At 43.7% G+C, this 15,359-nt stretch overlaps 1 protein-coding gene across 2 annotated transcripts in view; it reads left to right on the plus strand.

The window, feature by feature from the left end:
- Positions 1-12,382: 12,382 nt before the first annotated feature.
- The window catches only part of PLD5 (phospholipase D family member 5), a 400,042-nt gene continuing 397,065 nt past the window's right edge, over positions 12,383-15,359 (plus strand). Inside the window, exon 1 of one of the 2 annotated variants that reach the window (XM_053607901.1) lies at positions 12,383-12,692. In XM_053607901.1, coding sequence (XP_053463876.1) covers positions 12,504-12,692 — 189 coding nt within the window. In that variant the 5' untranslated portion in view covers positions 12,383-12,503. The remainder of the gene's footprint in view (positions 12,693-15,359) is intronic. The other variant, XM_053607904.1, reaches the window with a different exon arrangement.

A 15,359-nucleotide genomic window follows, 5' to 3' on the forward strand; every position in this document is an offset into this window, starting at 1 on the left:
TTTAGAACAGAGGTATTTCATTCCCTTCTGTCCCTACCAGCTGGGAACTCTCACTTCCTCCTCTGATTCGGCGCGGTAGCTCTCACGGGAATGATTGTTTTCTCCTTTCTTAGTTCAAAGGGAACAAGTGATGAAGTGTGAGACATAAAATGTACAAACACCCTGACAGTGCACTCCCATCTCTGGAGAGAAAGCAGGTGCAGGGCAGGGGGGCTGGGGGACAGGCGGCGACGGCATTTGGGAGAGCTCTGCCTTTGTAAGATAGTAATGTCCTCATGTTCCTTAATTCTTGATCACACTCAGCCAGCAAAGTTTACAATCCTACCTTCTCCCAATTCTGTAAGCAGGGACATCTAATTGCCACTTTCCCCACCAGATCTAGAGCACAGCATTCTCAGCTTACACTGTTTCATCTCATCCCTTGGGAATGATAAAAATCTTTCTATGGGAAGAGCACAAAAGGCAATGTTCACTATTCTCCCTCTTCCTGATCAGATCATACTTTGAAGAAATATAATAGGAATTAGAGTTAAAAAAAAAAAAAAAAGCCAGAGGAGAAAAATCCCCAAACTTTCCTTTGCAAGGCTTTTCAGCAACGTAAAGTACTGTGAGATACTCAGGGCCTTGCCCTGGTTGGTACAATTTGCTTCCTGAGTCAATTAATAAAAGGATGCCCAAGTGATCAGTTTCCCCAGATTTACCTCCTGGAATCAATTTTTGGATTGTCACCCAGAGAGATTTCCTCTGCTTCTCCTTTGTGATAAAGGAGCAGGCAAAAGACAGGATCGTCTTTCTGTGACTTCTGGATAGCTTTTATTGCTCGAGCATGATCACCATGTGACTATATTTGCTCTTTGGTTATATATTTTTGGAACTAAGGGTATTTGGCAGTTGCAAACCACCTGCTTGTTTCTTGGCCCTGCTAAGACATTAGCGCAGGCTGGCTGTGGTATCTTCTGACTTTACCACTTGTTATTTCCTGATAGCTGAGGGCATGGCTGGATCGATGAAAGTATCTGTGCTTTTGTAACCAAGGCTGATGGAACAAAGGGGAGCACTGGTCAGGGAAAGAATATCTCCTCCTGACGGATGAGAGGAAAAAGCCACAACAGAATTGGGCCTGGGTTTTCCTGTTCAGATTTAGATGATTTGGAACTCTCAGGGCATAGTCAAATATTTTGTCCAGGGGGGTATGGTGGAGTTAGCAGCCCCTACATACCCTGTTTCCCCGAAAATAAGACATCCTCTGAAAATAAGACCTACTTACAGGAAAGATAAGACGTCCCCTGAGAATAAGACCTAGTGCATCTTAGGGAGCACACCTTAAAATAAGACACTGTCTTATTTTGGGGGGAAACAGGGCAGTTTAAAAGCTGAATAATTTGTTTGCTAGGATTGGGGAGAGAGTATTTCCAGCCTATCTGATTGACCTACCCAATTGTACATTAAGGAGTGATAGGTAAAAGCCATTCTATTCCTATGGATTCATTATCTATACTATTTCTAATGAGGTTTACAACACACTATGTCCTGGACTCCATTTAAGGGCTTCTCTTTTATAATATATAAATGATGTCGCCTGATAGCCCTGTTGATTTCACACTTGCTCGTGGCAGAAGGTTGGGGGCAATGCCTTAAGCGTTCCTAGCCCACTGACTCAGCGTGAGAATTGAGCTGATTCTCTATTAAGTCTAACTGATTCTCCCTGCCTCCTTGCCTAAGTCCCACAGAAATTATTAAAATGGAATGGAGACTTCAAAAACACAGGTACTCCTTGGTAATAGTGATGGACACTCAGTATTCAAAGCTGTTTTCATCCTTGCTTAGTTGGATTGACACTCTTCCTAGTGTATTTAAGATTTACGTATCTGTACAGAGCTGTGGTGTTGATTATACTACCCTTGTACAGACTGTGTAACCTTGAGAAAATTGGCTTTCTCAGCCCAGGAAAGGACAGAACAGATCTCATCTGTTCCCAAAATTGCCTCAGTGAAGGCAGGTCCCAAATGATTGGGGACAAATCATCAGATAAAAAGAGAACATGACATTCTTGGTCAGAGAGATTGCTCAGTCTCTCCCCTTCTAAGTGGAACATGTAAACAGGCAGCGATATATTTAAGGGATAAAGAGGTAGATGTATTCCACCCCTGGTGTTATGGACACTCGTCTTTTGCAAGTCCTGTTTACTCCTTCACAGAGTAGACGGGCTCCCCATCTCTGCTGCACCCCAGGAAATGCTTGCATGCTTGTGGCTGTCATCCTTACCCTGTCTTCCTACAAGATTTCTGGGATCAATCCAGAAGTTGAAAGCATTCTCCAGTGGATTCAGGTAGAAACTGCAAACACAGCCAGGTTCCCTCCAAGAGGAGACAGTGGGGGTGACAGAGCTGGAATTGTCTGGAAAGCACACATGACAACACACATTCCTGCTGCTAACAGTTCTAGCCTCTCATTTTGTTAAGCTGAAAAAAAAAAATAATCACTATTAGAACATTTGGATGTGGTTTGTTAGAAAAATAGGTGCTGAACTTTTTTTTTTTTGGCTGCATTTAACCTTCATTCCTGAGTTAATGAGTTGTAAAAATGTGAAACTATTTGGGATAAGTAAATAACATAAATATTAGATAGGGATTAAGTCCCCAAGCCAGCCTGTAGTTAGATGAAGTAAGATGCTTGCAGGGACTTCCGTCAGATTTGTGCTTTAAGCAAACAAATAATTTGGGAAATTTTTGACAGCTGGGGTTCATCTAAATCACATAAGTGATGGCATGGTGCGGATGGAACGTATTCAGCAAGGGGTCATGTCCTATCTAGTCACTATTTTGCAAGACCCCGTTAATCTTGCAGGAATCTTCTGCAACAGAATCTTCTTGCTGGGAATAAGTTTTCTACAGTTCCCATATATGTCTTCCTTCCTTCTTCCCTCCCTTCTGGCCTCTTTACCAACCTGCCTTTTTCCCTTCCTTCTTTCTTTTTTCTTTCCTCACCTCGATGGCTGTCTGTGGTGGAGAGGAACTGGCTATGATCTGGGCAACCTTTAAACACTGCTCCTTACATTAGAACTTCAGAGGTGTTTCCATAACTGTTGATCACAAAGCATTCCTGGCATATCTCCATCTTTGAGTCTGTTTCTGGGGACCACAGCCTGCCACAAGTCCTCATCCTGCACCTGGTCCAGCAGCAGTTAGTAAACGGAAAAGGGGATAGAGAGAGCCTCCCTCCCCCACTGCAGGTTGCTAAGTCTAAAGTGGACCTCCCCGGGGGAGGGAGGACCTTTCAGTCACACAGGATTCTTAGACTGGACCTTTTAGAGTTAAAGATGGACCAGAATAAACTACCAAACAAGCCAGATGCATCCTGCATGAGCGGAAAGGAACAAGTCAACAACATGAGTTGAACGGGGAGCATGGGTCCAACTGCTTCCTGTTGAATTAATGAACTGATCACAGCAGCACACCTTATAAGAATCTGGATTTTGAAATCAGTTCTGGGGTTGAAGTTCTGTCACCCATTTGTACGTGACCTTACGCGGTTCACTCAACCTCTTAAAACCGCAGTTTCTAAACTATGAAATGAAGATGAAAGTAGATTGCCGTGAGGATTATTTAAGAATGTACACAATGATTTTAACACAGTGTCTGGCGCAGAGTAAGTATTCAGACTTGCTCGCCTCCTGGGTAGCTTCTGCGGTTTCGGCCCATGGCTGGATCTCCTGGGATGGGAAATGTGCAGAAAGTGGTAGCTCAGGCCAGACACTATCTCTTCTCACATATTGTACGAGAAGTACTAGAGGGTAAATCATAAAAGAATTTGTATAAATCTCATACCGTTTTATTTTTCATACTAAAATTGTGAATGGAGGCAATGATTCTTTGCAACTTCGATTGGCTTGTTGCAATCATATGTTTTTCTAAACTGTTTCATGACAACTTGTATTCAATTTACTAGAACCACTTATCAGTAAAACCAGCTTTTCCCCTGCAATTGGCAGAGATTCTTACGTGACTGCTTGTATCTGAATAGGTTGGGATCTGAAAATTTTGATGACTTGTTTCCTGTCCTCCCTTCCTTTCCCACCTGCACTCTTGGTCCAGAGCATTGTCCTGACTCTCCTGTGCACTGAAGGACCCTGTGCCCAGGTTTCCTAGTTATAATTCAGTCCTACTCTGCTGGAGTCTCCCTTCGCTGTGGTTCCTCTGCTGACCCTTATAGGCTCCCCTGTTTGGAGGTGAACTCTGTGCTCTCTGATTAACTTAAGTCAGGGGCCTTCCTTCTTAGGAAATCTAAAGCTTTTGATGGCCAATCCCTCATGGCAGGTACATTGACTTTAATTCCATGTGTCAAAACGATACGGAGTGTGCGTGTTCAAGGATAATCATAAATTTTACCAAATAGTTTAGAATAATACAATTTATTTGTGTCAATAAAATTTAACTTACACTATCTTTCAGGATAATCTTAAAGTGCACTTATGGTTAATTATACTATACTTTTACTTATGTGTCTATAGTAGTCAAACAAATAATTGCCAACTGGCTAACAGAATTAAAAGGAGAAATTGCGTGCACCTTAAATATATTCCTCACATATCCATTCATAATAAAGAGACTAAAGCCTGCAGAAATTACTTTATCATTCTGAAGCTGGGAATACTATTAAAGTATTATTTGGTTGACTATCAGGCTCAGATGGTTAGTTTGTTTTTCTTTTTTTGAGACAGAGTCTTAAGCTGTTGCCCTGGGTAGAATGCTGTGGTGTCACACCTCACAGCAACCTCAATTCTTGGGCTCCAGCAATCCTCTTGCCTTAGCCTCCCAAGTAGCTGGGACTACAGGTGCCCGCCACAATGCCTGGCTATTTTTTTGTTGCAATTGTCATTGTTGTGTTGGCTGGCCCAGGCCAGGTTCAAACTCACCAGCTTCGCTGTATGTGGCCGGTGCCCTACCCACTGAGCTACGGGTGCAGCCCAGCTGGTTAGTTTTGTAGAAAATGTTGTGAGCATGTATCTTATTCCACAGTTATCCTTTAGCTACATCAAGTAAATTAGAATCTCTTTTTCTAAAGAAGGCCTTTTGATTTTACGTTTAATTCTGCTAACCAACTCCAATAACAAAACCCCCTGTTTAAAATTACTGGCTGTTTCTAACCTCTTGGACCTGCCTTCTCAAAGCACGTTGCATATTCTAAATTCTGGGAATGCATACTTTTCAACAGCATAAAATGCTGTCTCAATTGGGAACTATTGATTTAGCATTTTTTTCTCTTCCATTAATCTTAACATTTGATAATAATCTTATGTTATTCCTGGTTTCATTAGAGTTTGTTTATTTATAAAATTGCAAATTCTCCTAAGTCAGCATTTATGATTTCTCAGAATGTTGAATCTCCATAGTACTTCTCAAATTCTAAGTATGTACTGGAAGCTAAGTATAAATCTGTCAATTGAAATTGTGAGTTTCAATTTAGTAAAACCAAACTTTCTCTCTTTGCAAAGATCATCTACATGTTTAGTTGTATTTTCTTTTTAGAATCTTATCCTCATTTAGATTATTTGCTCTGGTACCTTCACCCCAGTTCACCCCTAGTTGCTTCACTTATCTGCTTCTCCAGCCAGATCAAGACGAAATAATTTTTAATCTTGTTTTATCTATCTTATGTCTTTATAGCCTAGCACACATCAATTGTCAAGTAAATTATTTTAGAAAGAATGAGTAGCTTAAGTATAGTCAGAGGGGAAATGTTAAAAGAGGTAAATGAAAGATATTTAACGTGTCTCTTCCAACTTTGTCTATCAATTTAATAGTTTTTATAACTTGAAACTAATCCATTGAGTCAACATATTGTCAAGCAGTCTTGGTTCGTGACAGACTAATTCTTCTTTTTTTTTTTTTTTTTTTTTGTAGAGACAGAGTCTCACCCTATGGCCCTCGGTAGAGTGCCGTGGCCTCACACAGCTCACAGCAACCTCCAACTCCTGGGCTTAAGCCATTCTCTTGCCTCAGCCTCCCGAGTAGCTGGGACTACAGGCGGCCGCCACAACGCCCGGCTATTTTTTGGTTGCAGTTTGGCCGGGGCCGGGTTTGAACCCGCCACCCTCGGTATATGGGGCCGGCGCCCTACCGACTGAGCCACAGGCGCCGCCCCAGACTAATTCTTCTTAACTAAATCTATTATTTACACTCTGCCTCCCTTAAAAAAAAAGCCATTGGGGCAGATTAAGGTAAAAACAAAGACCAGAAGAATATAACATCATTAAGATGAGGGTGGGCGGTGCCTGTGGCTCAGTCGGTAAGGCGCTGGCGCCATATACCGAGGGTGGCGGGTTCAAACCCGGCCCCGGCCAAACTGCAACCAAAAAATAGCCGAGCACTGTGGCGGGCACCTGTAGTCCCAGCTACTCGGGAGGCTGAGGCAAGAGAATCGCTTCAGCCCAGGAGTTGGAGGTTGCTGTGAGCTGTGTGAGGCCACGGCACTCTACAGAGGGTGATAAAGTAAGACTGTCTCTACAAAAAAAAAAAAAAAAGATGAGGGTGAAGAGCTAGAACCACATAATCAGGAGGGCAGGGGAGAGATCACTGGCCTACAAAAGCTAAAACCAAGGAGAGCTACGGTAACTGAACATAGAAATGAACTCTGAGCTTTCTGAATTTCATTGCTGTGAAACAAATGGGTCTCAATCTGACTTCAAAAGCTACTGTGTAACGTACAGGAGCTTTCAGTGGTGATCTTGGTCAAGCACTGTGATGCTACACATCGGCTTATATTTGTTTCAGTGATTTGCTAAAGAGAAACATTACTCTGGTTGTCAGGGATACTAAAGATCTCTAAAGAGTCAGGAAATTCCTCTTTAGCATAAGTGAACAAATGGTGGATGTCAGAGGTGTTCAAATAGTTTTATGATATTGACTGTACAATAATGGGTTCTTATAAAGGAACAGAATAAAAGAAAGCCATGGACACTTTTACAGTCAATGTCCATTTCACCTGGGGGCCCCAATGCAGTAAACATGCACTATTCTCATATCACATGATTTCAAGTTAGATTTTAGTTTCTAGAATATAGAGATGAGTAAGAACTATCATGTGGCTTATATTATCACCAATATTTCTTTTTATTACTTTGGACAGGACATACTTAATACTAATTGCCCTGATGGATGCATACAAATAATCTGAGAGAATCAAAGTAGAATTTAGACTAGCAGGGTGATTTTGAAATATCAAGTCACAGTTCTATGTCTGTGGATGTAAAGGCTAAATGACAGGCTAATTTGGGCAACTGTCTGATTAATTAGCAATTAATTATGATTTAGGACAGCAGTTCTCAATCTGTGGGTGGTGATCCCTTTTTAACAATGAAAATACATTGCGGCATTAGGAAGGTTGAGAACTATTAAGTTAGGAGAATTCAGATTTTTTTTCTTAGCAGAAGCTTCTCATTTTGCTAAACTGTTTCTGCTAGCCCATTTATTTATTTAGTTATTATTTTTAGGATAGCCACTGCCTTATCCTCTGAGTTGATGTGATGGCCTTGCCCAGCGCTCTACTGTAAAGCCAAACTTCATGACCAAACCATAGCAACATGACAGATTCAATTAAGTAAAACAGCTTGGTCAAGTCCCCACTGTTGGTTGATGGCCAACTGAGCTGACACTAGAACCAGGGTTTCTAACTCTCAGAAATATTCCAGTGGTATGTGAGCTGGTTCTCCTTGTGTACTAAAATGGGAGCCTCTGAGAGACAGGGATCTCACCCGGGGGGGGGGGGCTGGTTGGCCTCTTCCTCTACTCCCCGGTTTTATTAATGTGGGGGTTTCAGCTCAGCAGCAATGAAAAGAATCCAAGCAAGGCCAGGCAGTCTGGTGTTGTGGAAGGTTTTTGGGGCTGAGCCACCCTGAGTTTTACCCACAGTGTTTCCTTTTGCTCCTTGTGTCTCTTAAGAGTTACTCTTTTGGGGGTATATATGTGAAACTTGGTAAACGGTCTGTGAAGCTAGTGAATGATGCCCCATGAATTTATCAATGTACACAGCTATGATTTAATGAAAAAAAAAAAAAAGAGTTACTCTTTTTGGTCTTTTTTTCCTCATCTGTAACCTGGGGATGGTTCTGTTTACTTTGTAAGGTTTTATAAGAAACAAATGATATAATGCCTTTGATGACTGGCTAATACAGTAGCTGGAGCAGGTACTCATAATTAGAATCGTTAGCCTAAAAGAAGTTTGTACACAGAGAAATTCACTTTATTAAAAATTGAGCATAATATTTAAAACCCCTGATTGTCACCTTAGGACTAATCAATAATAACTACCTGGCTAAAGAAAATATTGTAGCACAAAAGACCCCTTGTCAGAGAATAATGTACCTTTTAAGGAAAGGTTCCTTTCAGTAAAAATCTTAATTCTGGAATGAATTTAGTTCTAATGACATTACATTATTCAATTTTTCTACAGAAATAATGATATAATTAACATGTTGTTTGAAAAGCAATGCTGTTTTTAGCTACTGGACTTACATCTTGACAACAAGGAATGAGTCAATGTTTTAATATGGTCAAGTATAAGAGTAATTAAGAGGGACATAAGGCATTCTGTTAGGGAAGGTCTAATTATTGAGATGTTTTGTTCATGAATAATGAATCTCTGACAAGGCCTAGTAATACCTAGTAAAAGTACACATGTGAAAAATGAAACATGTAATTACTCAGAAGCTTTCCTGTGAATTTTTTTGATCAGATGGTTAAAAAAAAAAAAATTAGTCCTTTATTTAGAGGAAATGAAACTGGCTTTTTGACCAGATAATGTGACTTACCTGACACACGGCTTTGGGCAGGTTATTTAACTTCCGTGAACTTTGGTTTCCTCCTTTTGAAAAATGGAACTGGTGGCAACTACCACTATTACTTTCAGATAATTTTTCCATGACGTAAATGTAATATGTTACTAATGCAAATATTATGGGAAAATGAAGTACTATTGTTATTATGAAAGGTTTAATACTCCGAGTTATTTCTTGATACTTTTAAGTTTTATGTCAATACATAATGCATAACTCAAACACCATTAACAAATCCTGGTCAATGATATCTGTTAAATTTAAGTTTGAAATCAGTAGATATGATGGCTCATTGGTGTTTTACTTGTATATTCTCTATAGTTTGAAGGTTCTACAATACCAACTTTGGTAAAGTTTTAGAATAAATATAAACATCAATGAAATGCAAATTTGTAGCTAAATGCAGTTGCTATAATTAATTATAAGCAATCAAGATTAAGTGATATAACTGCCCAAGAAAATGATAACTCATTAAAATAATGTAAAGAACAATTTCTCATGTATTATATCACTTCATTCCTGTAGCAATCAGTTGAGGTAGCCATGATTATTTCCCATTTATTGGATGAACTTGAAGGCGATGAAAATGAAATGAAAACCAGGAAAGTAATAATTGAGTAATAAGCAATCTGGTACTAAAATCTAGACATTTTAATGTGAAATCCAGTGATTTTCAAGATGAAGCAGCAAAAACGTGTTGTGAAATGTTAGCACCCATTTAGTTATTTATTCACTATGGCTTACTGAGTGCTCATCACGTGTAAGGCTCTATGACCTGGTAAATGATCAGGACTGGCCCAGCTCCTAAGACACCAATGGACCAGTACATAATTCATAACCCTGATAATGTATTCAGAAAACGTAAGGGCTATGAAAATGTACAAGAAAAACACTATGGGAGTTAATTTATACATTCAATAATATTCGTACACTTTAATATTTGGGGGCTACATTTATATATTGTCATTGGCCGTGTGCAGAAATATTTTTTCTCCCTTACAATAGTTTGAATTGAGTTCAATTTTGTATAAAATGTTCTTCTGAAGGTCAGCCAGCCAGGTCCATATGACTGTCATAAATGATGAACTTGGACAAGAATCCAACATAGAAAAAAATTGTGCATAAGACCGCACCGAGGTTTATTTGAACTTGTTGCACCCATTTACATGTCTGCCCTTATATACTAAGGAGATTAAGTACAAAACAGCAAAAATTTATACTTCAATATTTTTGATCATAACAAACATTATGAGTTGATTATAATGCTCATTTCTGTAGTTTTCTGTAACATACATGCCCCCAGTGTTCTCTTTTCTAAAAATGAAGATGGTAGCAACTTCCCTAGTATTTTTCTATATAGTTTAAAAAATCCATTCCATTTGAAAAGCAGGCTCAATAAGGAACCATTTGTTTAAATTCTTCTACGGTAGAACATTTCATTATAACCTTGAGCTGGGAGGTTGTCACTTGTCAAGATTTCCATATACATGTGTAGTATTACCTTCACTATGATCTCATAGAGCAAGGGCAGAGGTATTCTCTGCAGAAGGGCCAGGGAATCTTTCCTAACAACAATTTTATAAAAGACTACATAATTGTTTGTAGTCATTTAAGTTGAATAGTTATACTTAAAAAAAAATAGCAAAACCTGTGAAAGCTAAAATGCAAGAGTAAAAACTGGAAGACAGTATGTAGTAAATCATTGTAATAGGCAAAAATGAGATGTGCCAGAACAGGAATGTGTAGTGTTCGCAGCCGGCTTCAAATGTGCAACCTGGTTCAAGTCTCAGCTTGGAAGTGTAAGTTGTCCCCCCCGGTTCTCTCACTGGAAAATGGGGCTCCCACCATTTTATCTTGCAGAATAGCCGTGTGAAGCTTAGAGCTACTTACAGGTTGGGGTATAGACAGGGTGGCCATAAAGTTCGTGTGCAATTTAAAATAGCTACTGTTTTATAAATTTTATAAATTGCACAAGAACTTTGTGGGGCATCCTGTAGTATACAGCACAATTCAGGCCCTAACTTTTGAAACCAATCGGCAAGACTCAAACGTACACGGTTTGTATTCAATGGCTTCTCCATCTTAACCGCGCACAGGCTTTGATTTCAGCTATTATTTTTACAATACATTCCTTTGCAATGGAGACTTTGAAAAGAAAAGAGACACAGTCCTTCTCCTCGCAAAAATTTGTCAAATTCCAATCTAGAATTTCTTTAAAATCATCATCCAAGCAGGACAGTGCTGGAGGTGAGTTCCGCCAAGGCTGGAGAGACTTGAGGGAGCTTGGCAGCGCCTCACCCATCAACAGCCCGAGTGTACTTACTTCCCAAGCTTTTGCACTGACCGGAGAAACCCGTACCACTAGTTGGTTTAGCTTTTCAAAAAAGCCAAAAAATGTTTTGAGATGCTGATTCCGAAGAAAACAAAAGATAAAGAGATTTCCTATTTAATTATTAGCCCGTCACCTTTATTCCTAGTAATCATCAGGCTTGGCCGGTTTAGAATGGGTCGGGGGTGGGGGGGGAGTAGATGTCACAAGCCCGGGGTGGGGGGCGGTAAAGCCTGGTCCTAGGGGGCTAGAAAAGAAAGGAAACAACAGCCCAACCGCGAACACCCAGTGACCAGCCCCAGCACCCGCGGAGCGTTGTAGAACAGCCGGGTCACTCCCCAGGATGCGAGGCTGCGAGGAAGGACGCAGCGCTGGGAGCCCCGTCCTCTGTGGACGCGGAGGGCCGGAGCTGCGGTGCCGGTTCAGCCTGCCCGCCCGCGGGGATACCGCCCCCGGCGCAGTTGCCTCGCTCCACCCTCCCTGGAAGTAGCGTTCAAGGCTCAAGGAAAGACAAGTCCTCCTGGCCATTTTCTGGGGGTGGGGGCTGCTGGGCATCCTCGGCTCTAACACCCCTGGGGTGGGACAAGTAGGCTCTTAGGAAGTTGGTAGAACTTTGAGGAGGAGAGTGGGGCGGGGTGCGGGTGTGGGAGGGACGGGGGCTCTCAGCTTCTCCCTCCCGAGCAGTCCCCGCACTCAGCAAGCAGCAGGGAGGAGCGGAGAAGGCGCCCACTTCTCCGCTTGCTCTTTGGCTTTCCAGTGGAAATGGGCGAGGGAGAGGTGTAGCGGGCTTGGGCACCGGCGGCTCGGCAGCGGGAGGCGGTCGCCCGGCCAGGGCGCGGCGGGAGGGGCGGCGGCCGGACCCGCAGCCCTGGGCTCCTCACTGCGCCAACCTGCCGGCGCGGCCCCTCCCACCGCACCCCACCCGCGCCGCCGCCGCCCGCCCGCCCGCCCCGGAGCCGGCCCGGGTCCCAGTCGGTGCCGCAGGGAGCCGGCGAGCGGAGCGCCCGCTCTGGACCGCAGCCGCCGGGCGACGCCGCGACCACAGCCGGCGCACCGAGCACTTCGGCCTGCTTGGAACGGGCTTCCCCTCCCTCCCTGCTTCCCTTTTGTTCCCCCCGCCCCCCCAACCGTATCCTTCTCCACTCCCCACCTTGCCACCTGCCCTTGCCCCGACGCCGCCTTCTCCCCTTCCTCCCGCGCTCGCCCCTCCCGCCTGGCACTCCGCGCTCCCCGCGCTCCCGGCGCCCGCGGGCTCCTCCGGCTCCTTCTCCAGCTCGCGCTCGGCCTCCCGCAAGCCCACCCGAGTCCGCTGCGCGCCGGCCGCCGCCTGGTCATGTCAGGATGGAGATCCGGCAGCACGAGTGGCTCTCAGCCTCCCCCCACGAGGGCTTCGAGCAGTTGAGGCTCAAAAGCCGCCCTAAGGAGCCCTCGCCTAGCCTGACCCGAGTGGGCGCGAACTTCTACAGCAGCGTGAAGCAGCAGGACTACAGCGCCAGCGTCTGGCTCCGGAGGAAAGACAAGCTGGAGCACGTAAGGCGGCTCGCTCCCCCCGGCCTCGGCCGGGCACCTGCCGCGCACACCCCTTCCCGCGGCGGCCCGAGAGCGCTCCGGGCGCCGGGCGCGGGGCGCGGGGCGCGGGGCCGGGCGGGCATCAGTCTCCTCCGCCCGACCCGGAGGCTTCTCCCCTTGCGTTTTTTCGCTTTAACTACGGGGCTGCGGGGAGGGGGGCGGAGGTTCTCTTTCAGGCACCGCCTGGCCTCTGCTCACCGGGATCTGTCCTCCGGTGTCACCCCGTAAGATTCGTTTGCACTGTGTTCTTGGGTTGCTTGTGCAGGGTGAGTTAGAAGTGCAAGTGCCACAGCGTGGCTCAGAGCAACCTGGCAGTGCGCCGTAGTGGGCGTTAGTGGGACGTCTGCCTGGGTTTGGGGGTCTCTTTTACTCAGTCCAAAACCCAACAAATGAACAGATCCGTAAAGTTGGAGCTGCTTGGGACCGGCCTGGGCCAGTGCACAAAAATTAGTTTTCTGCAGAGCGTCGGTCCGCTGGAATGAACACTCGGTAATCCTCTCTACTTGAGCCCAATTAAGGGGAGATTTGTGCGTTGTAGGGAGAAAAGCTGAAACAACAAGCGGATCTCCCGGGTCCCCAGAAACCTGCCACTCCAGAAGGTGGGAGCTTGGCCAGGAGAGCGGGACCTGCGCCCCAATGAGTGTGGGCAAAGCATTGTTGCTCTGGGTTGGGTCACCGAGGCTTGCCGTTCTGAAAGGGGAAAGTACTTCTAAAAAGGATCTACGGTTTTAAATCCGAACCATTAGCGTCTTCGTAACCAGATGTTAGAATTGAACTAGGAGAATTATCTCCAGAGTGCAGCGCAGCTAGCTAAGGCTTAGAAGACGCTGTTTCTTCCTGCGGAGCTGCAGAATCCAAATTGAGTCTGTTAATGAAATGTGGAGGTTTTCTTGTATTTGGGTCAGGATACCAATAATGATTAAAAAAAAATTGATAAGACTGAGGACTTCTGGAACACACACATCTCCAACGGCTGCGTTGCCCTGAATCCCGAAGCCGTATTCCTGGGCTTGGAAGCACCAATAGGCTTCCCAGGAGGACGCGTGCAAGGAAGGGGTATTTCTCTATTACAGTCTGAGAAGAAGATCTGTGCCTTTTATCTGAGGGTCTGGTGTAGTCACTGAAAGCTCTGATGTGAAGGTTTGAGTTGAGTGAAAGGCTGTGTCTCCTCGTGTGTCCAGAGCCCTTTGCTACTGCTTTGAGTCCTGAAGACCGTGGAAGCAAGTGAAGGGATCTCTAGGATGCAAGTTTTTTGAAAGGAGCAGCCTTTAAGTGCACAGTCCAGAGTTAGTGAAGGGACTGGGTGTTTAAAGGAGACAGACAGCATCTCTGCATGGTTGATTCTAGTTGCTTCTTGCCCTTGTTGATTCTAGTACTGCAGAAACTGCTCTAGCCTTAGAATAAGGATGGAACATCCCTTCATTTTACTTTCCCTCTGAATGTGTGTTCATTTGTAGCTTGTGCTTTCAGCTCATCTATTTCCATTATTCTCTTACCGAAAATCAATAGTGCAATCGTCTCTGACGATGTCTTCCTGAGTCACAAACGCTACACACGTTGTACTTAACCTATTCCTCACTTTGGAGTTCTTATTCAAAGTATCAAGTCAGTCCATCTGGGATTTGGTGGCTTCACCTGCCCGGTGAGTACAGGATGCTCAGACTCCCCAAGGAAGGAAGATCTGGTTGTTGGAAAGCAAGTGAGCACCTGTGCTTTCTTTTTCACCCAGGCCAAAAGAGAGCATCGCATTCATTAAAAAAAAAAAAAAAAATCAATCACCTCATTTGTTATTTAAATCAGCACCCTTGTTTTGCTATCTCAACTGCATTTCATAGGACAGATCCATTCTCTTGTGATGTTTTCCTCTATACCTTCTTTCAAGTAGAAAGGCGAACTTTGCAGCAAGTGAATTTTTTTGGTGCTGTTCTCCTGCTCCTTTGAAACATTCACAAACCTTTCTAAGGAGTTAGTATTTGTGAAAGTGCCATGCAAAATTAAGTTAGCATAAAAATGTAAATTTTACGTGAATTCAAGCACTAGGTGTTACAATACACGACGTGTTGCATATACAATGATGTTTGAAGCAGTTTGATGTTAGTTTCTAATTTGTATTTGAGATTTTAGAAACCTGTAACAAACGTAACATGGGGTGTCATTGCTACAGAGAGCGTGAAGACGTCATGTTGATATCATTATAGACAATGTTCTGTGCATGTGGGACCTTCTAGTTCAAGTGTTGTAGGTACTAGGATGAGCATGTCATATAAAATTCAAAGGTAGGGCGGCGCCTGTAGCTCAAAGGAGTAGGGCGCCGGCCCCATATGCCAGAGGGGTAGTGGGTGCAAACCCAGCCCCGGCCAAAAACTGCAAAAATAAATAAATAAATAAATAAATAAAATGAAAATAAAATCCAAAGGTGATGTACGGTAGTTTAAAAATACCCTTCTGATCTAATCAAATAGATGGCTACTGTTTTTATTATGCTGAAAAATGAATTAATAATTATGATGGAGATCATATGCCCGAAAACAGCCTACTCAGTTATTTTGCTGGTGCTTGAAAAGCCAATCTAAGTTATGACTTCAAATGACACATGTGTATGGTCATCACGATAACGGAATTCCCTGA

Source organism: Nycticebus coucang, chromosome 10 (assembly GCF_027406575.1).
Source record: "Nycticebus coucang isolate mNycCou1 chromosome 10, mNycCou1.pri, whole genome shotgun sequence".
In the NCBI taxonomy this organism is placed as follows: domain Eukaryota; kingdom Metazoa; phylum Chordata; class Mammalia; order Primates; family Lorisidae; genus Nycticebus; species Nycticebus coucang.